Genomic DNA, 27,520 nt, shown 5'->3' on the forward strand with positions numbered 1-27,520 from the left:
GGTTTAAATATGCAAAACATTAAGATCTGCCCTCCATGATCTCAGCTGGCTGCAGAGACTGCAGCTGTGCCATGCACAGCCTGTGGTGTGCAGGGCACAGCCAGGTTGCAGGACACAGGAGAAACCAAACCAAAGATCAGCATCTCTTTGAAATGCTGTAACTGACTTTACTCTTCTCACCATTATTCACGGAGAGTCACATAGCAAACTAGCTGCGAAAGTAATTAAAGATGTGTGAAAATAGCCCCAGTGCAACTGTGCCTTCTCATGAAATCTTAGCCTCCATTTTGTATGTCTGACATCAGGTGAGTCAGAGTAGCAAGGTAGTCTTTTTGATACTTTCTGAAGACAAATTAATAACCAGACTACTGCCATAAATATATTAAGTAACTTTAATGCTGCATAGCATAAGTCTTTGTTATATACTTTCATCCATATACTCCGGTGTAAATGTCTTTTATACAATATGAAGTATTTTTTAAAGTATATGGCTCTAGATAAAACATTCACAAAAAGTTTCAATGCAATGAGAGAATTAGGGGAAAACAATCAGCCAGAGTACAAAATCTTTGGAAGAAAAAAACCTTCAGAAAACGGATCTATGACAGCATCTCATTGTAGTAATTCAGGACGACCAAGTGGTTCCATAGCCAGAAGGGTGCCACTCACTGCTGTGGCACCCACAAGAACCCACCCTGGGTCAGCAGGGCACTGCTCAGGGTGGCTGCCCCTCAGAGATCCTTGTACGTGAGAACTTTGATAAAGTAACCTCCATGGCAGACACCCTTGTTGGCTCAAGGAGAGTGAGTAGGCCTGGGAATGAAGGAAATCCTGTCTTTCCTTAAGCAACCACTGCTGGTCTCTGCAGAATAATCAGGTGCACTGGCAAGATGTAGTGAACAAGTTGTTTTACAAATGACAGGGAGCCTTTATTGTCCCAGCTTATCTTTTTGGCACTATTCACAAAAGCAAAAATTATTTACTAGGAAAACAACAAAAAGCTTCACCATGTGTGAAACGACATGAGCGTCAGGGAGCAGAGCACAATGCTGTGGTTTAGTTTGGCTAAATCAATTTTCTGTAGATAATATTGCATGTCACCATACACCAGGATATTCAAGAGAGGCTCAATTAAACATCATTTGAGTAAAAAGCAAACTCCATGGTGGGCAGACTGCTTTGCATTGCACTGCTTTCAGCAAGGTGCTGCATAGGCATCTGTCCAAATAAAAACACCTTTACAACACTGCAGCTTCAGAATGCAACAAATAACACACTGCAAGAATTGAGGTCAGACATTATTCACTATTTGGTAACATTCCATTCAAATGATATTGACTCACATAATACCTTAACAAATGCAGCACTTGAAGTAGCAAGAACAAAGTTGTACTCCAATAAAGTTAAACAGTGCAAAAATTCCTGTTAAACAAAAATATACCATGTATATACACACACAACACAAATGCACTGTTTTGTTTTGTAGTATAAATAGATCTGATTAAGCTAAATTCCTAAAACTAATAAACTACTGTTTGAAAGTCCCAGTTTTCATCTAGTATGGCACACAGTAAGCTTTAAGGCTCAGGTGACCCTAGCCAGATACAGCTATAAGAGAGCATAAAAAGATATTACTGGATGGTTTTTTAAAACATTTCCTCTGTACATCAAAGTTAATAACATACACATACTAAGTTGGAATTTCAAAGTCAGCTTGGGCTCTGATCACGCAAAGGGCAGCACACAGAGCACCCATGACTGTACCAGAAGCCTCAAGGCTCTGCCTGTATGGAGTGCACTGTAACACTGCAAAGCACCTAATCCCAAGGCTTAACAGGGAGGGAGCTTTTTAGCTGCCTGTGCAGTTAACATCCTGGCTTGGTTTCCATTTTCTCCCTCTTCTGGTGTAGCACGGGAGCTCTGTTTTCTGCTAATGACGTATCTCTTTATCCCTAAACTCTCTAATACCTTACAATCAATACACAGTAAAAGTAAATATCAGAAAGGGAAGAGACGGATTTTTTTTTTCTGTTGAAGAAATCCTGATTAGGGGTTACTTGCATTTAAAGCAGATTTTAGGCAGGAAAAAAAAGTCTTTTTAGAATTAAGTTACAGTAAAACAGACAAGTAGCACTTAATTTGATCTGAAGTGGAACAATGGGCATTAACCTCTCTTCAGCTGTTATTTAGCCTCCATCTCCTTAATGCCAGGGCTGTGCTGAAACCATAACAAATAGCTGTTGCAAAGGCAAAAATCTAGAGGAGGAACAGAGAAAAAAAAAAGAAGAAAGAAGAAAAAAAGTGAATCACACACATTGTTCTACAATATTTTTCTGTTCTAAATGAATACATGAACACAAGTGATTCAAAAGGTACCTCCCCCAACCAAACTTCTTAATAAGGTAAAGATAGGTTTCAGATCCTCTGAAGTTTTCTCAGGAGCTTCTCTGTAATAACTCCATTTTACTACTACCTCATGTTACTATTTTTCACTTGCCTGCTTCAGCAGACATTTGGAAATAGAATAAGAAATAGAATTTCTGCATAAGTTATGGTGAAAGTAAATGTGTGTGTACACTGTTTATTTCAGTTCTCTTATCTAGACTGATGAAAACATCAGTCTCAGCTGTTTCCAACTGAATGCCTTTACCCCAGCAAGCATCAAAGAAGACATCCCTAAACAGCAGAACTCCTTCATTTGAAGAAACACAGGAACAACTCCCACGTGGCCTCCTTGACCACATACCCAGCCATTAGAACAACTTCCCAGGCAATGCCAGGGAAGTTGCTCCTGTGCAAGGATGAATTGGATAGATTTGAACTGAAGGTCATGCCACAATGAAAGTGAATATGTAATGTATACTGGACAGAAGAAATGAGAAACAAAATTTCTGAAAAAACGTTTCTCATATAGTCCAGTGATAACAATGAATTTTGTCTCTTGTAATATACCAATTCAACCATCCTTTGCTTTACATATAAGTGTTAATTTGACTAATTAAAGTTTTGAATAAATGCTACACCACAGAACCATCACCTGTAAAAAAAATGAACATATATATATTTCTACTCATGGTATATAAATGTCATCTTAAAAGACAGAATGTTAACAACCTTTTTGTCATGCGGCTCACAGGACTGTTTTAATGAAATATTTCAAAGATTCATTTTTTTTGTATGTTTTGACTTCCTAAATATACACCTGTGCAAAAACTGCAAATAAACTAAAGACTACATTTATCTCATTCACCATTTTCCAGCTGCTCTTAATTAAGATACTGAGGCAAGTTACAAAAGAGTCTCCTCCTCTATCTTGACAGGGATTTGAGGGGCTTGAAGAACTGAATTCTCCCTTAAAAATTAGTATGGAAGTAGGGAATGGTTACTTGGAGTGCCCAATATTCTGTTGTCAGACAAAATGGCTGCAGTGACCGTAGATTCAGTGAGATCTGAACACACTTAAATAGGACTGAAGAGGTACACTTAAGGGTAGAATTTAAGATATTTGCCTAGTATAAAGAACATTCCCTAGTTCACGCACAGCTGGAACTCCACCTCTGTCCTTGTGCCACCCAGGGATCAGACGTGCTCCAGCATGTCACTGGCAGGGGGGTGATGTGAGGACCTCTGGCCTTGGGACACTGACATGCTCACTTCACCTCTTCAGGGCCTGGCCTGGCAAAGCTAAAGGCTTCTCCTTCCTATTCTGCTCTTGCAAGAACAAGAACGTGAACCTTACACCTTTTGTTCATCTGTTTTTATCTTAAGATGAACTGAAAGTGCTTACTGTGCAAAAATTATGATGCACAGAGTTTTAAGGACAACACATAGCCACAGAGGATTTAAAAGCTTAATATATGCTATGGTATATATGGTATGAAAGTCTCTGTACAGAACAAATTAAAAACAGTGGTTTCAGTTCTTTAAGTTAAGCCTCACATCTCTACTCATCCCTGAGGAATCCAGCCAGGATGAAAAATGAAGCCTGATATATTTTTTGATTCAGCTATGCACACCTACATCACCAAATACATTGATTCAGTGATAATGCAACTACAGTGAGAAAAATGCATTCTGGGCTTAGGCTATCAAGAAAAGCACTCTAATAATTGCAATAGGAGACAGCAGGGTCCTGATGTCGTAAATATGTATGTGGAGCTTCACAAATTTTTTTATGTCCATGGCATGTTCAGGACTATCTAAATGGCATAAAAAAGCAACTGAAATTTTGAGCACAGGTGTAAATTTTATACCTTATCCTCTGATAAAGGCTCAGTTGTTCTTTTTCTTCTAATAACCAAAACTGCTTTTACAGAATATCTTGTCTAAAGATTATAAGCTGTAGTGAACACATATTTAAAACACTACAGTGAAGAGTATCAACTCTACGTTATACTGAAGAGTAAGTAGCTATCCCAAAAGCATTAGCTAATATCAATATTTTTGCACGCTTCTATTAGACACTACTTGCTCCTGTCAAAGGCAATTCTTTCTCTCACAGCTCCTCTTTCTATTCAAGTTTGCTGTTAAATTCCCAAGCTGAATGGCTGGCTACAAGTGCTTGCCACAGGCCTCTGTTCCCCTGATACAAATACAGGAAACACATACCGAGGCGGCTATGCTGATGTTATATTCACGACCACTCAGAATGCTCTCCTGTGTGGTGGAGTTGAATTTGCGGGGAAGGTGATGCAGAGATGTAGTTGCTGCTTGCAGTAGAAATGCTCCAAAATAGAAGACAAAAGTAGCCCCATGGAAGATAAAATCCTAAAAAGCAAAGAACAGAATCAGTCTGGGCTCCAATACATATCTAATTCTCATCTCAGTACAAATGAAATCCAACACTGAAACATGAAACAAGAACTGATAAGATTAACTTGAGATAAGCAGTGTTAAATCCATCTGACAGCTTAACCTGGACATGTTTTCACAGCTTCTTGCAATTACAAGCAGCTCACTAACATTATTAGTGATCAAGGGCAGCTCTCCCTCTCCCCAAATCTTAATTCTTTCAAATTAAGAGGCACATACTCATCTTTAGGTACACATGCTGACATTTTAGACCACCCTAAAGTTTGTGGAGTTTACAGAAATCTCCTTTCAGATAGATAAAAAAAGAAGACATATACAGGCCAACTTAATCACAATTCAAGCAGTACAATACAATCTTGAAATCCCATAAGTCCCTTCTCAGCTATAACCACACCTTCAAAAATCTTCCCTCCATGCTTAAATTTTGCTTCTCTAAATGCCCAGAAGCAACTCAGCTTTGACAAAGGTGAAATGCCCAACGTCCCAATACAATTAGATCCAAGAACTGAGGCATTTCCACAACTCTCTCTGACTTGGCTCTACCCAATAGTCAGTAACCTGACAGTTCTTCATGATACTGTGGAATAAAATGTCCAAGACTTGTGAGGACAGGTTTTAGGATTTACTTCAAATATGCTTCTCTCCTGGCCCTCTCCAGGCAATTCCCTCCTCTGTGATGAATGCTAACTGAATGCAAGGTTTAAACACCTAACTCTCATTTCTGGGTTCCATTACTGACACACACAAAAAGGTCTGGTGCCTTTGCAGGCCCTAGTTCAGAGCCCAGTGTTCCAGCAGCAAGATCTAAGGCACGTTCCAGCACATTTTAAAATACCTAAAGTATTCTTCCAACATCTCCTTCCTTTATTCAGCCTGAAGAGCTGACATTTGCAATGCACTCAATTCTTGATCCATACAACATATACTTTGTGCCTATACCTGTGAAGGTCTGCAAAAGCCACAGAGACAATTTTTAAAACATATGCAAGTATATGTATGCTTTATTATACCTATGCTGTGCAGTCTAGCTCCAGTACTAACGAGTTCTTCATGAACTTTAACTTCACTTGAGTGCAGTGGACTATCAGTATGCCAAGAGAGAGAACCCAGGATACTTTATATGTGTCCAGCAGACAGGACTCATCTGCACTAGAAATTACTGTGTGACATCCTTACCTGCTGCCTGCCTGAGCACAGAGAATGTGCTGCACTACCCTGTCCAGAGAAATGCTTTTACTTCATAGATTTGAGATTTGCTTTTAATTGAAAGAATCTTCTTTTCAAATTCATTACTTCTTCCATATTTGATTGCAGCTAAAGCTACTTAAACCATACCCTAGTCAGTTTTGTTAAGTTATGATATAAGCTGCTACTAGAATTCCCATTCCACTTAGATCAGGACTGACAGCATACAGGAGAGATGTAGATGTAGGAGAGATCTTTCAGGAGAAACTCTTTCATCTCCCTCATTCTCCTGCCAAACCCTCTCATTTCCTTCTCCTGGCAGCAATTACAGTGAAGCTCTGTAGCATCAGTAAGGTTCCACATTTACATTGCATTGTTATGGTTTCTCTGACCAAAAACCCCAAGATCTTATGAGGGAGTTTTTTGGGGTTTTAGTAATTGTTATCTAGCACCTAACTCTCCCTTGCTCCCACACTCGTACAATCACTGAAACCTCATACAAAGTGTATGCAAAACACTATCAGAGCAACATGAGGAGTTAGTTCACATCTAATTTTGTAAATGAGGGTGTTGTGAGTCAGGCTGTAAAGGGCAGTACTTGTCATACCATCTGGTTTAATACACTGATGTACTGAGCTATGGAGCTCCATAAGGTCCATCTTTTCCACTGTGTACATCTTATTTTTTAAATATATCTATTAGTATGAGCAGATATATTTACAGCATAAGGTATTACTAAATCCAGGACTGCATTTATAGTCACAAAAATAGTATTAGTGTTTCCAGTAATTGATTATTTATTTGCAACAGAAGGTAAAAAAAACCCAGCTTGTCAAGGGCTGCTAAAGAATTTAATGTCAACGAGTTATAAAACATTTGGGTACCTGAAAATGGTGGTAAAGTGTCTTCTCTTATTTCTGCTGACAGATGGAAGGGGCTGGGTTTCAGCTATTAAGTTAGAGATAAAATGATTCCCTCTGCATTTATTAAAGATCACAGAACCACTAGGTAGTAAGAGACCTTCAAGATCATCGAGTCCAACCCAGCCTTAACACCTCAACTAAACCATGGCACTGAGTGCCACATGGAGTCTTGTTTTAAACACATCCAGGGATGGTGACTCCACCACCTCCCCTGGCAGATCATTCAGTCTGACTGGATGTTGACTGAGTTATGACAGCTTTTTTGATAAAGTTATAGATGCAGTTTTTATACAAGCCATGTATCCATTTCCTGACACAGAAAATTTTCCAGCAATTTATTATATACAAGGGGACAAAATTAACAGTACAACAAACTGCCAGCATCAAGCAGCCAGTGTGTAACACACACACAAGTGTTATAAGATGAAATTTGTATAGCACTTTCAATCTATAAAAGGCTTTGTCCTTACCCAGCAACTCTTGAATAGATGCATGATTGCAAACTGGCAAACAGTTTCAATGAAACCCAGGACACTATTAATTTACTTTAGTTATGCTCAAGGGCTTTGTTGCATCATAATTTGTGAGGATGTTGCAGCATAAATCCCTGTAAAGGTCTCTGTGATTGTAACTGATTATTAGCCTAATTGCTGCCTGTATTGTGCTGGAAAGCTGATGCTGTATGTATGTTTATTCATTATCAAAGTGCTAAAGTTTGATTTTTAATAGAATCCAGTCTGTTAGCACTGATGGGCTTTGATTTATCAGAGCTCCAAACTCATAAAGCTTTATGATTTGCTTTAAAGAACTTTCATTTATAGGGCCTGTCCATGAACTACCTGAACAATAAATATGCACAGCTGTTGATACTGAAGCATGCAATTCCAGCTCTGATCAAGGGGAGTGTCAGTAGGAAAACTAAGATGCCAGGAGCAAAGGGAAGGTCATCAGCAATGACCAGAAGCAGTTACAATGACAAGAATGACATAAAGCAGTTACAGGCATCCATACTTCAGCAGTTTAGAAGCTGAAGGCCTTTTGGAAGTATTTTTTTTGAAAATGAAAAATTCTGATCACAGTTATATCACCTCTTATTATTCACCTCCAGTAATATACAAGATTGGGATGTAATCTCATGCTTAACTACTTGAGTACTAAAAACTCAAAGTAAAACCCAGTTAATGACAACAAAGGAGCATGTAAATTAACAGTCAATAACCAGAGGCATCCATGTGGTTGGCAAAAACTAATACAAAAAACTTCCCTTTTTTAACAGGAAGTTAGTGTCTTTGTGAACTACTGGCACAAGCCATAACAATCAATTACAGCAAGATTCAGGCTCTGACTTCAAAATGAAAAGCTCAGCAAAGAATGCTTATATCTGTAGACTCACCATGCTCCCACTGAGAAAGATGAAGATATTAAGTCTCCTAATAAGATGTTAATATATATCATAGTGCAGGTTATTATGTCTTTTACCATCCAAGGTCTAACAGCCACTCACCACTGCTGCCCTAGCTTTGAGGAATTGACCCAAAAGTCACCAGTAGACTTTCTTAGGAACTGGAGGGGACTCTCTGGGTGCTGAAGTCCAGTCTGTGCTGTCTCAGACAACCACATCACACTGTGTGTTCATAAATGCATCCTTTCCTTTATAATATTAGATATATCTTTCAACATTCCATTATTCACAAGGTGTTACTACCACTTCTCCATTAGTCAGAAATTATTTTCTGATTTCCAGTCCACAATAATTTCTGGCCATTTAAACCAATTTGTTGTCACGTCTTGTTAATTTAGTCCTCTTCCTGCTGCTCTTACATTTTATGTTCTCAGAGAAGACAAGTGTACTCCTTCAAACAGCTTCAAAATCTCCTCCAGCCTCCATCATAAAACAGGTCCCGGATTTCCTCTGTCACCTCTGTAACCCTATTCTTTCTTTTTCCAGTTTGGAATTCCTGTTTGAAAAACTTTGTGCTAAAGCAGAAAGCCAAGAGTTAAGACTTAGGATCAACAACTCTTATCAAATAATTTTCAGTTTCTAAAACAAAGGGAATTCTTAAATAAAGAAAAAAATCTTACCGCCTGGTTCCAGTTGACAGCAATTCTATTTGCATAACCAAAGAGGAAGACAGAGAGGAACACAATGGAGAGGAACCACGCTGTCACTGCCACAAACATTACCCATCCCTGCAGCAGTGGCAGTGGAACTCGGGTAGAGGCAACCAAAATCCAGACTATTGTTCCAAACAGCTGAAAGGAAAGGAAAACAGAGAATAAACTGAGAGATTACTTCTACTCAGTCCTTTCTGCCTAAAACCTGACATCACACATTACATATTATCAGATAGCTCTTAGGAACCAAGAGGAAACCCTGCAAAAGTACTCAGAGAGCCCAAATCCTCCTCTCAGAAATGATAGGCACTAAGTGGTGAAAAGACAAAGCCACTCTGAAATTCCTAAAAGCTCTTAAAATAGTCTTGAAAATGGGATTTACAAACTCAGGTGACTTGTGTGCTGCTGCTGAAAATTTTACCCTTACTGTAGTTTTGAGCAAAATATAAGAAATGTGAAAACACAGTTCACACACACACAAATCTCTCTCTATATACACAAATTAGCAGAAAAAGAATGAACTTCCATTACTTTGGATTAAAGTTCACACTGTTTTGCTTTGTAGTCCTATTCAGATGTGATACAAAAAGGAGATAAAAAGACACCCATGTCTTCAATATATTTGTAATACCAAACTGAAAGATGACACAAAGCATAAAAAAACCCTAGAATACAGAATAAGGCAAGTTGTAAACTATGGTGTAAAGACTAGAAAAATATAGATCTTTCCAGAATCATAATTTGGAGAAGAATTCAGCAGTGCCAATTTTCATTTCAGCAGACTCCTCACAGCAAATGAGTAGTAGGGATGCTATGCTAGGGATGGCCTGATGGAGAATTTATGTACTCTAAGGCTTCCCTGGTTTAATCAGCTCTTGACCTAAGGAATACTACTGTTTCTTCCTGCAAATCCTGACTCTTAATAAAAAAGGATAAATAGACGACAATAATGATTCACTCCAAGTATGTTTATTTATTACAGAAAGATTGAACTTCATAATACAACCTGCTAAATAATGCCAATAAAATCTACTTCCAAGAAGCAAGTTACTTCTTTCCTGTTTAAATTCAAGATTTACAAACTAGGAAGTCGGAGGTTGCATTTTCAGATTCAAAAAGCTTTCTTTTGTATCACGGTTGAATAAGAGATACCTTTCAAAGGATGCCTGCTATAAAATTAGTTGGTTCCTCTCTGGTGTTACATTGTAGCAGCACATATGTAAAGATGCATTGCTAGTCTCAGTTCAAGGCTCCCATGGGTTTATGTATTACTGTTCAAGTTGTTCTCTAGGGTTCCTTTTTTAGCTGTGAAGAACCAAACTTTCTCTAGTTTCACAAGACTGCAGGTGCAAGTCTGTTACTTGGTGACCAGAGAGTGATGGGCAGTGAGGAAGCAAAAGGGATAGCAGAAAGTGTCTGTTAAACAAAAAACAGAGACACGTGAAATGTTTTCAGTATTCTGAATGTGCAAACTTGCAGGGTTCCTTAAAGATAAATTTAGAACTGCACTGTAGAGACTGCTAATCTCAGCACCCACTGTTGTGCTGTTTCCCTCACACTACACCTGTCCACTGCAGCTTGGCTGTCAATGTACAATTGTTGGCCAGCCGAATTAATCTTTTGTCCCTGCTGCCTCTGGGCCTGATTTAGTGCCCGGACTCGTGTTTCGAGTTTCAACTTGTTCCTTGCTTAGGTACAATTTTACAGCTTCTGAGGTGGGATCCAAGCACTATTTGCTCTGACCATAAGAAAAAAATAATGAAGTTAGATGAGTTCTACCAAGATTTTTTGGTTTTTTATCTCCCACTAATCCGTGGCACTGCAGAGCGTCATACCCAACCTCAGCTCAAAGGTCCTCAGCCCTGTGTACACCGGCGAGGTCTAACACACACATGACATTGAACACACTTGTAGGAGTTTGCAGAGGACGCGTAAAGATCACAGACAAAACCTGGTGTAACTCTCCGTGGTGCCTTTTTGAGGGGGGGACGGACAGCGTGGCTCAGAGCCCTCGACAGCTCGAGCAGCCCCGCGAAACCCATCCGTGTGCAGGGCCGCCCGCGCCGCGGCCCCGGCCCGAGGGGAGCGCGCCGGGGCGGCCGCAGAGCGCGCGGGGCCGCTGCGCTCCCTCAGAGCCCGGCCCGGCCCCGCACCTGCCCCGCTCACAAAATGGCAGGTGAGCAGCGCGGGCGGGCCCGCGGCCGCTCCCCTCCCGGGCCCCTCCACTCACGATCTCCAGGAAGATGACGGCTCCCGAGAAGGTGCGCAGGATCTCCAGGCCGGAGGGCAGCGTGACCCGCGGAGGCGGGAAGTAGGGAGCGGGGTTGGGAGGCTGCGGCATGGACGAGGCTCCCCTGGGCAACATGTTGCTGCGGCGGCCGCTGCTGAGCCGAGCGCGGCCAGGTGGGCGAGGAGGCGGCGGCGAGGGCGGGCGCAGGTGCGGGCGGGCCCCTCCGCGCCTCCCCCGGCCCGGCCCGGCGCCGGCACCGCCCCGCGGCCGCCGCGCCCGGCCCGGGGCTGGGAGGCGGCCCCGCCGGGCCGGGCAGCGACGCTGCAGCCGCGCCGGGCCGGCCGCTGCCCCTCGGCTTCCCCAGGAGCGCGGCGCTCCGCATTCACCAGCCCTGAGTCAGGGCAGCCAGACTCGGGCGTGATTTCCTAAAGCCGGCTTGCAAAAGGTTGTTATTTACCTTCTGGTTACGGATATTTGCGCTTCGAAAATGTGTGGTTGCACTTTTTTGGTGGTTTTGTTTTGTTTTTCTTTTTTAAGAAAAAAAAAAAGGAGCCTACTAGGTTATCCATTCAGACTGTTGAAAATATTTAATTTGTATGTTCTTTTTGTTCAGTCTGGCTCAACTGTGCACCACTGCTTAAAAGTAGTAGAAAATGTTTGTAAAAGATTGAGGTAGAGAAAGATATGCATTCACCAGACCACTTATAATCCATTTTTTTTCCTTACACTTCTTTCTACAAGGATCTTCTGCAGATGAAGGATATGCCATCCAGCAGCTCTTCACCTATCTCTGCTGTTGTGGCTTAGGCTGGAGTGCCCTGCCTCTGGAATGACCAAGACTGAGTTTCACCTAGTGTTGTCCCATGCAGTGTTTATCCTCCATAAAGCAGCTGCAGCTTTAGAGATTACATTTTAAGAAGGTTTCATGCAAGTGTGTGTAGCTGTTCTGGAAGCTGAAATAGCATGAAGGGCACAAAGACTATATTCCTTTCTTTCTAGATGCAAGATGTTTCTCGGATATGCTTTTGTGGTTACAAGAAGTGCCACAGCCTGAAATGCCTGTCTTCCCTAATCCAATCCAAGCCCTAGGTGGAGAGCATTTGGCTTCATAGAACAGGACTCATCTGTGTTTCTGCACATTATGTACATAAATATGTTTGTGATGCTTTCAAAATGCATTAATAGCTGCCTGGCTTTGAAATCATGACTTTTAAAGGAAGAAGAAGCAAAAGTTTGTATTCTTTCTTGTGCTCTGTCTTCATTCCTATGCTTCCAGTTCAAGAGGCTGGATGCCTCTTGAACTCTTAAGTAGGAGATGTGGGATTGAATCCCCATTTAGCTGAAGAAGTCACTAAGCCCAGCCTCCCCTCTTTTCTGATTCCTTTACCCCATCACTTATCCAATAAGATAATATTTTTTCCTCTAGACCGATTTTAAAAGGGAACCTTGTGTCCCATCCTTTTATCCTCCAGAAAAGGACCTGGTTTGGATGTGTTTTGGAAAGGAATGGAGTTCAGACTTGTAGCCTAAGTGATTAGGTGTAGGGTGTTTGTTCTTGGGGTTGCATTCTGGAGACCATATGTCCAATAATTTCACAGTCTGGCCCTAAATCTGTTAAGACTGCCCTGCAGAGGCAGAAATCTGAGTGGGTGGAAAACAGGGTTGGTTAGTTTATGATTCAGAACAAGAAATGTGATTGTCCTTATCTTACACAGAGGAAGTACAAATAATACTTGGTCATAAACATTTCCAGTGTTATTACCCAACTGCACGGTTAATCTGTGTGAACTCCAGCAGTACTGGATTTTACTAATGATTACATACTATATGCAGTCACTTTTTCTTGCTTGTAAATACCATTTCTTTTTACCTGCACATTCCTTGTAATGTTTACTTTTTGAATTTTAGTCAGTTTTAACAAAAAAGTCCAGATTTCACTTTCACAGCAAGGTATAGATACACTGAGTAGACTTTTGGCTGTGCTTTTTTCTTAATCCTAATAATTTAAATTAAAGTGGCTGTTGAAAATATTTTTGCCGTGTTCAGGCAAGAGGTGCTACAGTGCCATGTGGGATTGCTTTTGTACTGTTTTGTGTACTGTTTTAATCTTTAAAGAACTGGACTTTTTAAGACATTTGTGTCAGTATTGCATTTTTAAGTTTCCATGCAAAAGCACACGTTTGTGTTGAACTGCTTTTTAATAGCATTTTTGTGTAACTAATAGCATCCTGGCATGTTACAAGGTAAACTAATGATGCAGCTTCCAGTCCACCAGAGTCAACAAACACACAGAAGTGTATTGATTCACTATGTGTAGGAAGGTTTGTCTATACAGCCACAAGGACTAAAAACTGCTCTTAAATGGCTGTAAAAAGCTCTTTCTCCTTCATGTTCTTATGCTTATGGCATAAAGGAGGCATTGTCACAGAACTACTAAACCAGTTGGTATCAATTTTAGATTATGAGAAATAATTGATGATTTAATTCTACATATAGTGATTTGCGTATTATATATAGAAATTAAATATTTTTTTTGAATGCTGTAATTCTTCTCCTCTAACTATTAGAGGTGACCAACCATTAGAAAAATGCAGTAAGTTACTAAAATCTATAGTCAGCTATAATAAAAGATAAATTAGTATTTTGAAAAGTATGTACATCATACTGGATATGAAAAATACTTACACAGTGGTCCTATGCAGCAAGATTCAGACACCCTTTTGTGATGTATGGCATGATACTTCTGGAAGAGCTGAATATTAGTAAGGATACTAGAATAACAGGTGAAAATAATATCAATTTCAGGATTCATGGTCCTTAACACCTTATCTGAGTATGTTATCAGGAGCACTTGAGGAAGAGATGTAATCTCATGTCCCGTGTTACAGTGTGCACAAGAGTGGTCTGCCAAAGTGGTCAAAGAGATGGAAAATACAAACCAAATGAATGATAGCAACCCTATTCTCCTGTGGCTCTGTTTCTGCACAAGCAGATTTCCCTAAGCAAGAGTGGAGCTAAACAAGGTTTTCCTGACAGTATTAGGATCTGCTTCTTTCTTCCAGTTACTTTCTTGTTCTGGAGGAAGTTTCTTTTAGATTTGCAAAGCTGGTCTTTCTTAAAATGGAGCACACACTCTCCCAATCCTATAGTTAGTTACATATCAAAAATAGAAAGCCTGGAGCTGATCATGCAAAACAGGCTTTTTGTTTATGGATGAATGATTTTAACATGCTCCTGGAAATTGCATACAGGATTCTGATCTCATACTGGTGCAAACTCTGGAGCCATTCCCCTTTAGCCAGTGAAATTAAATAGGCATAAAACTGGTTTGCCTAAGTTGAGTGATAAGGAGAGCCTTTAGTATCATTTGTGCAGTGTATTTGCTTAGTGGTAACAGAACTTCAGGGTCATGGTTGGACCTATGCATATTATGAATTAGTGTGCAAATACCATCACATTGTTGAGGTTTCTTAGGAGGCAGTGCAACAGTTTTAATTTTTAACAGGGAGGGCCAGGTTTGTGAATGCATGCTGGCCCTTCTTGCACCATTACACTAAGGGGAAAACAACTGTTGAAATCTCTTCATCCAGTTAAACTGAGTTTGGGATGTGTGCTGAGGAGAGGAAGTGAAGATAAATGTTTGGTTCACCAGTGCTAGGGATGGCTGGTTACCAAACCAATCCCTGGAGCAGCTTAAAGCAATCTCAGAGCTGCTCTCAGCAGTGATTTCTGGCTGGCTCATAAGGCTGTGGTGGTACTTTGGACATGGCCTCTTCCCCCAGAAACGTCTTCTGTGCCCAGAGCTGTGGGATGCAAGGCATTGACCTGGCCACTTTGCCTCTCAGGGTACCCTTTAAAGCAGGGAATGCTTTGCTGGCTGATTAGAGGTGTTTGAGGATCCCTTCACACAGGTACTGCACATCTGGAGGCTGGTGTGGAGTCAAGGACCCTCCTTGGTGGAGTAAACTGCTGTTAGGGAGATCAGGCTGGGGTTCCTGACCTGTTCTCATAACACTGTTTCCATGTTCCTAGGGTTACCAGCACTTCATTTGTTTGACTTGGTGGCACTGCTGTTCTCCAGCAATATAGTAGAGATGCTACATAACATGCCAAAGTCCAATTTTCTTTGGATTTACTTTGAGAAATTCCTTTTAGATGCATGAGGGTACAACAAAGGTAAAAATGGAGCATCTCATCATAACATAGAGGAGGATCCTGACCTGAGATGGTGCAGGAGGCAAGGTGAGTAGAGAGGGACATGGCAGAGCAAAGCCAAGTTACCTAATGGGAAAATGTCTCAAGAAGTCAGTGGTGGCATAAGTGAGCCAGCAGGAAAAATGGTTTGCATGGATTGTCCTCAGAAGAGAGTGTGAAAGCCTCAGAGGTACAAACTGGGAGGTACAAACCTTGTAAATGAGAGATGAGTAAATAGCACTGGTTGTTTATGACAGAATTGCCCAGGGAAAGCAGCAGATAGACTGCACAGCAGCAATACCTTTTTTTCCTGTCCCAATCCAGCTTAGTGGTATAGAAGAGGACCAGTCCAGCTGGTTGCAGAGGGGCTGAAGGAGGATGTGCTAACTGCTTCCATTGCAGGATGCAGCACAGACCTGTGCCATTGATGCTGCTGGTAGCATGGGCCTCTTCTCGCTCTGTCAGCACTCAAGACTCCATGTAGTAATCTTTGCTTATAACGTGTTGGCCTCTGATCTTATCTCTCATTGGGCAACAGTAGGTATCCATTGTTTTGGTGAACTATCAGTGCTTTCAGGAAGTCACCTTTCTCCTCAGTTGCAGTTTGTTTGCCTTTTGGGGACTGTGTGTTTTATTGAGGAAAATCCTGGCTAAAAATCCAATACAAGGCAAAGGATAATTAGGCAAAAGACAATGGTGTCTTTATTTTGTTATGACTACATTCAGGAAGAAGAAGCATGGAGACATTAAAATATGATTGTATAAAAACCCACTGTAATGGTTTGAAATAGCATAAAAATGCTGCTGCATAAGGAGTGCATCTATAGATTTCAAAGCACTCTGAGTTTATTTATTTGTATATAAAAAGGATTTATCAGTGTTACCGTGCATGTGCATAATTAGGACTCACCTGATGACTGTTAGTAGGATGGTAAGGAGCTCTTTGAATGTAAGTATAGGCATCATTAAGGGAATCATAAGTAACTTCTATATTTTTAGTTAGTTTCAGTTTGCTTAAAACAGCAGGGTCTTATTCTAATGACATCTTTTATTACTTACAGTAACTAGTGGAGTTATAAGGCTGAGATGGAGCTCTTCAGCTAATTTATCACTGGCAGACCTATAGTCCTTTTACTGACTATGCATCATTTCAAAACTGTCTCCAAGCATCCAAGTGCCTCTGGTGTTCACAAAATTAATTAATTTTGGTACTAACACAACACTTTAAGAATAAACACAAAACTCTTGAGTCAGATACACTGCCATACTCTAGATTTTTTATGGAATGTACAGTACGTGGACATTTTTTCTCTTTTAAATGATAAATGGAAAACCATTACTGGGATTTTTCTTTTAGATAAGAAATGCTGATGCAGCTTCTAGAAACCTTTAGGTGGTCTGAGCCATGCTTCTGCATCTTTAGACACTCTGTTGCTGTTCCCATATTAATTAAAGGGAAAAATGAAATGATCACAGTTATTTGTTTGTACTGAAAGAATATTGATTTCATTATAAAATTCAAATTGTTCACAAAGAGTTGTTTTATTGTTCTTATGTATAGGTGACTTTAGGGATATTGATACCTGGAGTGTAATTTTCTTTTGTGAAGTTTACAACATTTTATATCCTGCAGGACTCTAAGGGTCTCAATTGACATGAATGATTCATGATGTATCAGCATTGATCTCTCTTGTTTTTTGGTTTTTTGGGTTTTGTTTTTTTTATGTTTTGTATGTTTGGTTTTGGTTTTGGTTTTTACACCTAGAGTAAGCAGAAATACATGTTCTCTAACCTTGAACTTTAGATTTTGAGTTTGCCCATGCTCTGAAATGATAAACTCTCATAGAACAGTCAGGTATTTTCAGGAACTGGATGTCCCTTACAGAACATGAACATTCTTTCTAATGCTTGAATTTCTTATGTCACATTGAGAAATGCTTACATGCTCAGATCCTCTGAAAACCAGTCCTGATATTTACAGCAAGTTCCAAACAGTAGCTCTTTCTGAGCCATGAAGTCTTGAAGCTACCTCAGAAATTAACATGAGAACAATATCTTTATTTCAGGGAATTACTGTGAATATATTTCTGCAGTCCTATGTCAGCTGTTTAGCTCCTACTGAACCTCGCCTCAGATTCTTTCACAATGTTTTTGTAAGTGTAAGTGTTTGATCAAGTAGGGTTTGATCCACAGGAAAGCAAACAGTTGGGGTTTTTTTCTTTTCTTTCTTTCATAAATCCTAAACTAGTTAAGCTGCATTCCTGTTGGCCTGACGTCCTACATGAAGAAATAAGTGTTACACACAGTATGTATGCAATTTCTGGATAGAAAACAATCTGTGGTTCTGCTGGCAGGTTTAGCTTGTGAATCATCAAGGAAGGTGAGATGGTTTGTGTTATTCTCATATTGAGTCAAACTCTGCTAAGATGTGATTTAGACTATGAAAAATAAGTTAAAAACTATCTCACTTTCCCTCCATGATTTTTAACGTGACAACCACATTAATATTTTATTTCATTCACATGTGAATACTTCATTTCATTCACAATTGCTGATGATTTCTTGTGTTCAGAAGTGTCTGGCTTTTTGCTTTGTTTCCTATATCTTTCAGGATGGACATGCTTATGCACATGCTTCTCCTGTGTAGAGGGTATTTTCATGCACTACAGTAAATAACTCCTGACAATGGATTTGCATGTTGTTCTCAGACATGCTGGATGAGGGGAGAGAAAGGGATGGTGAATTGGCTACCAGGTAAGTTTTGTGATTTATTGACAAGGCAGTAATTAAAAATTAAAACCAAACAAACTTGAAACAGTAGACTACCAACTTCTTTAAACAAAATTATTTTTCTACCCTGGAATTTGATTTTGAATGGGACTTTATGTTCACGTAACCTTCAGAGTGTTTACAGTCTGTAGCAGTGCATTTCAAATACTTGAATAGTCTTGCCTTTTTCTGCCTACCAGTAGTTTTGTGGAGCTATTTAAGTCGCTTAAATTTTAATCCACAGGTATTTGGAAGAAGGATAAATCAGTGGTCAAAAAAACACAGCTCATTAATTTTACATAATAGCAAAAGAATAAATAGGTCAGTATTCTGTGCATTACTAATAGGATAATATAATTGCTGTGTAGTTTGTGTTTATGGGATACTTTGAAGATGTAATTTGTTGTACAGAACTAATATGTTCATACATTTCTGCATCTAGCTATACTCAAAAAAGAAATACTTAACCTCACTTGAAATCTTTTTGGTTTCTGGTGCACAGTGAAAGAAACCAGGCTGGGATTCAGCTGATGAAGTGCCTATGTGTATCTCCAGTTACCTAGCTAGACCCTCCACTACAAACAGGAAAGAAATATGATGAAATCTGATGAAAAAACTGTATTATACTTTAGTAAGTGTCTACTATAGATCATAGGTATCACTTGTGTCTGCCTTGTTCTTGGTTTTGCAGAAAATGTATTTCTGCTTCTTCAGCTCTTGAGAAAGTTCTCTCTCTCCTGCAAACACAGACTTGCAGAAAGCTCTGGTGTTCCTGAGTTATTGAATTGAAATTCCTTGTTGGACCTACTGACAACATTTCAGATTTTCTCTGACAAACTTTAAAGCCTTTTCAAGACCTAGAAATTATCTCACAGTGGGAAATAAATCCATCAGCTTACATGGTAAGCATCTGCCAATTCTGTATTCACATTTTTCTGCAATGTTTCACTTAATCTTCTACTGGCTGACTGATCATCATTGTGACTCCTTCCACTCTCCTCATAGTGGTGTTCCATGCACTCTGGGAATGTTGTGGGAAACCGATATAAAAACTTCTATTGTATGAAGCTGGGAAAATTAGTATCTCTTTCTAGAAAATTTACTGCTGAGAGGTTAACAAGATAGCTAAACTTGCATCTAGTAAGAGAAAAAAATGAACAAGGGATTCATCACTGAAGTCTGCTTTCAAAAAGATATCACTTATACTTTTTAGGACTGTTTAGGTTTGAATTATATCCACATCAATAAAACCAAAATAATGATTGACATCTGGCTACTTTTTAAGAGTTATGTTTGTTTTGCAAAATACGAAAGTAAAGAAAAATGTGACAAAAAAGAAGACATATAATGAAATTGCATCATTTGAGATCACGGCTCTGCAGATGCATGAAGATGTACTGCTTCATACCAATGAGAAGCTGCAGTTCCCTGACTCCCCCAGCATCTCCAGGACTCACTTGATTAAACACAGGACCTCTGTGGGACTTAAGCACAGATCTGGCACTGAGGATGCAGAGGTGCAGCACTCAGGCCTCAGGGATTCAGAGCCCAAAATGCACACGTTCACACACACTCCTGAGCCAAGACAGCTCTGTGTAGTCAGCTCTGTGCATCAGTATGCTGCTGCTGCTGTCTGCAAAATTGAGTGATGTGACTTCCTGGTCCCACCCACCTAAAAATCAATTGAAACTTTTCCTCCCTATGTTGAAAGATCTGCATGGAGCAATCTTTCCATGCCAGGAGTGGGTGGGACCTGGAGCTTTAGCTGGGCACACTGCACACAGCAGGTAGGCAGAAATTCTTTTACAATTTGCTGTTCTCCCTTGCCACAAAAGCATAAAGAAACACAGATTAAGCTACTACTTTGATCTTGTTCATTCATTTATCCCCATGTTGAGTAGTTTACGTATGACTTCAATAAAAAGGAAAAGAAGGAGGAAAAAAAAGAAATAGCATTTTATGGGTTGTGTACCCATGCAAACCTATTAAATCAAGACAATCTAGAGCAATGCTTTCCAAATAACCATCTTAATCCCTCTCTCTGTGACACATATACTATTTTTGTCATCATACATGGTGTTAAATTGCATCTCAATAACCATTTTAGCCAGCTGAACTACAATTGCAATGTACTTTTTAAGACTATATATTAAACTACATAGAGATGCCTATATATTCATGTGGCTGTGGTGAAGAATGTGGCAATTTGCTCTAGGTGCTAATTTATTTTTTTTAAGTTATTTAAAGCAGTGAAAGAAGTAGAAAATAAGAAAGAAATGGATAAGCTGAATGCCCATGTGAGACTGTTTGAAATGCTTGAGGAAAATGTATTCCAATGGGATATATTGATTCTGTGATAATTTTTATTAGAGTTAGTTTCTAAAACATTATATTTACCATAGGTGTCTGTGCCTTATATATGTTATGAGCCTCAGGAGAACAGGATGATAATGCTTGTACTGACATTCTTCAGAATACAGAAGATCATAAATTCCTGGTTGTCTAAGAGCAGGAAGCATGATGAAGTATTCTTGCTCTCTTGGGCAGCGTTCTTGTTTTCACTGCACATCTACAGGTAGCTTTGTCAGGAGGTTGGTGTGGCTGAACAGGGAACTTGGTGGAGCTCCAATATATAAGGTAGTATAGAGGAGATGGAAGCAGGGACAGGCTACAATGGAATAATTTAGAAGTATTACCTGAGTTTGTACAAGTAGCCTTGGGAGATACAAAGCCTAAATGCAGTTGAGACTTACACAGGAAGCACAAGAAAAGCTTCCAATGCTTTGTTGGTATAAAAAGGCTGAGGATGAAATACATGGAACCATTGCTGGAATGGAGGAGGTGATGGAGTGACAGCAGACACTGATAAAATGGAGGCATTCTAAGGTTTATTTGCTAACTCTACCACCAAACTATCCCACGTATCTGTGCTTAGGGAAAGGGTCCAAAGAGAATTACCAGCAGTAGATGAGTGTTTAGCTGGGAATTACTTGAGAGAGTTTGACCAGAAAACACCATGGGAGCAGACAGACCACATCCAAGGTTGCCAAAAAAGAAAAATTAGATGTCTGTGCAGGGCCACTCTGTCACATCAGAAGGGTTATGGAGATCATGGAAGGTTCTTAATAACTGGACATAGGTAAATGTTGCACCGTTTCTTCGGGAAGGCCAAAGACAATCTGGGGAACTATAAACTGAACAGCACTGCTTTGGTCCCTGTGGAACTTAAAGGAGTGGGTCCTGTTGGAGCACATTTGTGGGCATATGAAGGAGAAGCTGATCAGAAACAAGCAGCATGGATCTACTAAATGTAAATCATGTCCAACTGCCTGATTATATTTGTGATTCTATGACTGGATTTGTGGATTAGAGGAGAGAAGTGGCTATAATTTATCTCAAATTTAGCAAGGTTTTTAACATTGTCTCCAACAACATTCTTGTATCCCAGTTGGGATGGATGTTATGGTCTGCACGGCTAAAAAGTTATTCATTTGGCTCAGAGGAGAATGGTTAAGTGAGTTGTTCTCTACCCAGACAACATTTTCCTGTTTACCTAGTAGAGTGCCACAGGGATCTAGAGACTGGAAGAGTCCTGTTTAACATCTTTACCAGGTACTTCAAGGAGATGATAAAATCCCCTTTCCTCAGGTTTGCAGATGATATCAAATTGGAGGGAGCAGTGAATATGCTGTGGGCAGTGCTGCCATACAGAAGAACCTAGGCAGGCTGGAGGAATAGGCCAAGAGGAACCTTGTGAAATTCAGCAAGGACAAATGCAAAGTTCCTGTCACCTGGGGAATGCTGAGCCCTTGCATCAATACATGCTGGGGGTGACTGGCTTTACTGCAAGGGCTCTGGGGTGTCCTGGCAGGCAGCACATGGCCTGTGCATCAGGAGTGTGCCCTGGCAGCAAAGAAGGTAATGGCATCCTGACTGTGCTGGAGAGAGCACAGCCAGGAGCTGTGGGAAGGGATTATGCTGCTGCTCAGCACCACATGTATGTCAGACCACATATAGGCACTGTGTCCTTTCGAGTCCCTCCAGGAAAGGAGAAATTGGAGCCAAGTTTAGCTGAGACTCCCCAGAATGACTGGAGTCAGAGCCATGTGCAGAGGAGCTAAAGGAACTGTATTTCTTCAGCCTGGAGAAGAGATGGCTTCAGGTGAACCTGAGAGCAGCCTGCCAGCATCTCTGAGGGTGTCTTCAAGAAGACAAACCAGGCTCTTCACAGTGATAAGTTAAGTGGCAGGAGGACAAGAAACAGCAAGCATAAGTTGAAACAAGAACATTCGACTTGAGAATAATGGAAAGAAAAAGAGGTGCAAAAATTAATACTGAGATTGGGTAAAATGGTTTAGGTGTCACACATTAACAGATTATAAATCATGCATAGTCAGACACCATTTCCTATGTTCCTGGCTCCATCCACCTAATGTATAAACCTAAGATATTTTACACACCCCAGTGAATTTCCATTGGCTAGCAGTGGAAACCTTTGATGTAACCCAAATTCTGAATTATAGCAAACATATTTTTTTCTGCAAAACATGGCTATGATATTTCCGTTAGTTAAGGCTCAAGCCTGTGTCCACAAGGCATGGGGTAGGCACCTACCTGCCAGCTTTCCTCTGTGGTATAGGCTTTTTTATTTGGCCTGGCCTATGAATCGAGCTTCTTGGCAGAATTTATCAACTGGGACTAGTGCTGCAGGAATGGGCTGCACAAGCACCTGCTCACACTTAGGCCTGGCTGGCTTGAACATTGACATCTGCTGGGGTCCTCTGCTGTACCTCTCCTCTAGTTAGTAAAGGATCTGCCACCCCAAGTCTGCTTGTTGCAGCTGGCATAGCTCTGCCCAATGTTCCAATAATGCATAGTGGGTAAAAGAGTTTGGTTTGTTTATTTTTTTCTGTGTAAGAAAGGATGGAAGCCGGTCTGGTAGTAAAGGATGAAGATGGAAGAACTGAGCAGTCCCAGCCCTGCCATTGTAGAAATCCAGCACAAGTTCCTCACTCACTTCCTCACACAGCCATGCAGCCAGAGGCTGCAATAATCATTCCTTCCTGTACATGGAGCATGGTCCAGGATTACTCATAACTCAGACACCTAAAAACCTCTAAAGTTCCAATTTAGACATGTATTTCCTGATTTTGAATGTCTTTAAAGGCAGCTGGTCTAACCTAAGGCAGAGCTTGATCTTGCAGCAAAGTATTGCTCCACTCTCACCTTCTCCCATCTCTGAGTTTCCTCCTAAAGAGGCCTATCTGTGATGGATGTTACATTAAGGACACCTCTCAATTTTGTCAGCCAGTGGTCTCAGTATGGGTTCTGAAACCAGAGGGTTTCAGAATATGGACCTCCAGTCTGGTAAGCCTGTTTTGGTGGCAGAATTAAAAATGATGTATGGAGAAGTGATTGTAGTACCCACAGGGATATTACTATGCCGCTTCTTCATGACTGGTAGGAATTGACCTTCAGTGAATGAGGCCAGCAGCCTTGAGCTTGAACTTCTAAAAGGCATTATTTTTCCTCAAGAAGCTTTTTCTTGAATTAGTTATTAATTCTTTATCATTACCCACTAATGCTTGTAAAACCAAAGTGTTTAGCTTAAAGAGTTTATTACAATAGATCCTAGAAAGTGTAATTCTGCCTAGTTTTGAGGAATATCAATTCCCAGAGAGGGAACAATTCAGACTGAGTTATATCATGCAAAGTGAACCTGTTTGCCCAAATACTCTCATAGCATAGAAGGGGAGCAATGAAAAGAAATGTGGTCCCACCCCTTTATTCATAGGTTTGAATAGTTTCCTGGAGGGTGTGTAGCAACACAGATAATTTACTACTGGTAGCAACAGGAGGTTTTCTGGAGGGACAAGTGTCAGAGAAACCAGATTACAAGAATGGTTCTGAGTCACAGAGTCACCTGGGATGCCCCTGTGTTGGTCAATGCTCAGAGGTGAACTTGGAGTCAAACAATCAGGCAAGTGGTTGGGAGAATTTTCCTGTTTAGGAGGAGGTTGAGGATGTATGGTTGTTTGGTTGCCTTTGCAGTGCTGTACTCAGCAGTAGAACAGAGATTCAGAGCTGTCCCTCTGCATTACTAGCTGATGGCATGTCCAGCTCTCTGTATACCCAGAGGAGGACTACATGCACCTGGTGCTCAGTGACCTTCAGGGAATGTGGCTGTGTGGTGCCAAGCATCTAGCATTCTCCTTGGCTACCAGATACCCTTCCTTCATTTTTAGTGTTAAGTGGGAAAGAAAACCTTCAGACTTGCATTGCAATGGCCCTGAGGTTTCTCTTGGCATCTCCTGCTGTGAGGAAAGGCAAACAATGACTAAGCACACGTTGTGTCTTAAGGAAAAGGCTCTGTCAGTATTCTCAAAGATGTGAAAATGTGATTCTTTGTGGCCATTCTGATGTGGAGATCTAAGTAGCCAGGCAGTGACAGCAGAGCCTTTGTGTTCAATGGTCATCATTTCTAGTGAGTCCCTCTGAACTGCATGACTAAGTTGTTCAACCACACCTGAATTTGGGTTCTTGAGGGATAAAACCTGTTCTATAGCTTCTTCCTGTCTTACAAAGGCATGGGTGATTTTAGCATTAGACATCAAATGTCACAGGCTTCTGAGTTAGGGAATTAATATGTTCCTAGAATCACCAGTTGTTAAACCAGCAATGCACATGGTATAGCTTATATTACACGTGCTTCTAATGCCTTTACAGCCTACAGGAACAGTGTTGTTTCCTTTACACTGTTCTCTTTGTGCTACACTTCTGTATGTTTACCACAGATTCTGGAGACTTCAGACACTAGAACTGTTCCATCTGTTTTTAGGTTGCCTACAAGCTGTGCAGGCTTGCATGCTTATGTACTATTATTTCTGAGGGATGATAGAGTTGAAAACAGAGATAAGCAAGATCTATTCTGCATAGAATCATAGAATGGTTTGGGTTGGAAGGAACCTTAAAGATCATCTAGCTCAAACCCCCACACTGTGAGCAGGGCCTCTTTCCACTAGACCAGGTGGCTCAATGCTCCATCCAACCTGGCCTTGAACACTTCCAGGGATGGGTCATCCACAACTTCTCACCACCCCCACAGTTCGGAATTTCTTTCTCATATCTAATCTAAATCTATTCTCCTTCAGTTAAATTCATCCCCCCTTGTCCTGTCACTACATGTCCTTGTAAAATTCTCTCTCCATTTTCCTTGTAGGCTCCCCTCAGGTACTGAAAGGCTGCAATTAGGTCACGCCAAAGCCTTTTTTTTCCCAGGCTGAACAAAACCAAATCTCTCAGCCTTTCATCACAGGAGAGGTGCTCCATCCTGCTAATCATCTTAGTGGCCTCCTCTCAACTTACTCTAACAGGTCCATGGCCTTTCTGTACTGGGGACCCCAGAGCTGACACAGCGTTGCAGGTGGGGCCTCACCAGAGCAAAGCAGAGGGGCAGAATCAAAGGACATGTCTGTCTTTCTGGCCTATGAGTGCACATTGCCAGCTCATGTCAGCCTCCCATCCACCAGCAACCCCAGGTCCTTCTGGGCAGGGCTGCTCTCCATCTGCTCATTCCACACCTGGACAGATATCAGGGGTTGCCCCAACTCAAGTGCAGCACCTTTCACTTGGTCTTGTAAGACCTTATAAGGTTCCCATGGGCCACTTCTTAAGCCTGGTCCATCTGGATGGCATCCAGATCCCTCTGGATGGCATCCCATCCTTCAAGTGTGTCAACTGTACCATTCGGCTTGGTGCCATCTGCAAATATGAGGGTGCACTTCCTGCCTTTGCCTATGCCATTAATAAAGATATTAAATAGCACTGGTCCCATTACAGATCCCTGTCACGGCATCCCTTGTCATTGATGTCCATTGGGACTTGGAGCCATTGACTAACACCTTCTGGATGCAACCATCTAACCAATTCTTTATTCACCCAACAGTCCACCCATTGAATCCATCTCTCCAGTTTAAAGAGAATGTTATTGTAGGCGATCGTGTCAAAGGCTTTGCAGAAGACCAGATAAATGCCTATCAGGCAATATAATTGCACAGGCAAATTAAGGAGATTATAACAACTTCTAAGTTTGAACTTGGTCTTCTTACTTTGCATGCAAGATTTAACCAAATGACCTCCAGAGATACCTTCCACCTCAAATTATGATTCTAACAAAAGAAGGATTTTTTCAAGAGATACTTAAAATCTTTTCTCTGACCTCTGAAAGCATTAGGGAAATTACTAGGAAGGAAATCCCTGTGCAAGTCAGAGATTAATGAAGGTCATGCTCTTTCTATCGGGGGACATTGCAAATCACATCAGTACTTCATATACCAATGATCTTACTATTTCTGGAACTGGTGAAATTATATTCACTTCTGCATGCTCTAAATTTACCCCTAAATTACACATAGAAATGCCAATCCTAAAAGCATGTAGAAATGAAATACACTTTTGCAACAGCCTGGATGCTCCCTGCAGACCTGTGCTGACTTTACAGTCACTGGTGACTAAACAGTAGTTACACTTGCTTAGCCCAGTGATGTGAAGGCTGGAGCCCTGTTCCCAGTTTCTTATCCCTGATTTGCTTTCCCTACCATAAATGAATGAGGATAGGTTATTGTATATACAGCAGGTGCCAGGCACATTCTCTGGCACTTTCATTTCCTCCTCTTGGGGAATTCACAGACGAAGTAGATGGTGACTTGGCACTCAGAGTCGTTCCACTCTCCTGTGCTGAGCATTTCCACGCAGTCCTTGTGACCATCTGGGTCATGAGGCTCCCCTTGCTTCCAGTTACTGTAGTTCTGCAGTGGGCTGTTGTCTGCGTACACAAACTGTCCTTCTCTTTCCATGGCATTCAGCCCAATGAAGGCTGTGAACAGGCCACTGCTGGAGATGTAGTCAGCAATCAGGGCATTGGTTTCCTCATCTTTAGGCATGGCCAGTGATCCTCCTCTGTCCCTGCAGTGGATCAAGGCTTCTCTGTAATTCTTCTCTTCTTTCACAATGTAATAGAATTTCTCATCTGTCTCCCTGATACCTGCTATAACTTGGAAGAAGAAAAATCGCTTAATGGCATGTCAACAGATGCTGAAGGTTATTCAATTCCAATATGACAATGAGATATTTTTTACATTAGAATTAATAAAAGCGAAGGAGGAAAAGTATTCCAACCACTGTATTTATGATGAATGATGAGGACATGATCAGAGATTGATGTGACTAATGGGATTGTCAAGCACTTAGTACACATTAGGATAAGAACTATTCATTCCTGATTGGTGTGTCT

General features: G+C 40.8%; 2 protein-coding genes and 1 long non-coding RNA gene across 5 annotated transcripts in view; 1 reads left to right on the forward strand and 2 right to left on the reverse strand.

Moving 5' to 3' along the window:
- Positions 1–904: 904 nt before the first annotated feature.
- MAL2 (mal, T cell differentiation protein 2) lies at positions 905–11,448 on the reverse strand. The gene is made up of 4 exons (XM_063421411.1): positions 11,266–11,448; positions 9,003–9,173; positions 4,609–4,767; positions 905–2,256 (listed from the first exon to the last, which is right to left on the reverse strand). Exons 1-4 carry the CDS (start codon positions 11,398–11,400, stop codon positions 2,176–2,178), a joined length of 546 nt encoding a protein of 181 aa, XP_063277481.1. The 5' UTR covers positions 11,401–11,448; the 3' UTR covers positions 905–2,175.
- A 125-nt stretch (positions 11,449–11,573) lies between these two features.
- Positions 11,574–27,520, forward strand: part of LOC134563519 (uncharacterized) — a 31,358-nt gene continuing 15,411 nt past the window's right edge. For both annotated transcript variants that reach the window (XR_010083394.1, XR_010083389.1), the window contains exons 1-2: positions 11,574–11,710; positions 18,071–19,130. This is a non-coding gene — a long non-coding RNA (uncharacterized LOC134563519). The remainder of the gene's footprint in view (positions 11,711–18,070; positions 19,131–27,520) is intronic.
- COLEC10 (collectin subfamily member 10) overlaps positions 18,287–27,520 on the reverse strand; it is a 28,332-nt gene continuing 19,098 nt past the window's right edge. The window contains exon 6 of one of the 2 annotated variants that reach the window (XM_063421342.1): positions 18,287–27,274. In XM_063421342.1, the coding sequence (XP_063277412.1) occupies positions 26,889–27,274 (386 nt within the window). In that variant the 3' untranslated portion in view covers positions 18,287–26,888. Of the gene's footprint in view, positions 27,281–27,520 lie in introns of both variants that reach the window. The other variant, XM_063421275.1, reaches the window with a different exon arrangement.

Source organism: Prinia subflava, chromosome 1 (genome assembly GCF_021018805.1).
Source record: "Prinia subflava isolate CZ2003 ecotype Zambia chromosome 1, Cam_Psub_1.2, whole genome shotgun sequence".
Lineage (NCBI taxonomy): Eukaryota > Metazoa > Chordata > Aves > Passeriformes > Cisticolidae > Prinia > Prinia subflava.

Excerpts from the sequence above, each read along its gene's own strand:
- MAL2 (XM_063421411.1), bottom strand. The coding sequence starts at position 11,400 with ATGTTGCCCAGGGGAGCCTCGTCCATGCCGCAGCCTCCCAACCCCGCT. Across the intron at positions 4,768-9,002 it reads CTGTCAACTGGAACCAGGCG|GATTTTATCTTCCATGGGGC; the intron begins GTAAGATTTTTT and ends TTTGCTTTTTAG. Across the intron at positions 2,257-4,608 it reads ACATCAGCATAGCCGCCTCG|ATTTTTGCCTTTGCAACAGC; the intron begins GTATGTGTTTCC and ends TTCCTCCTCTAG.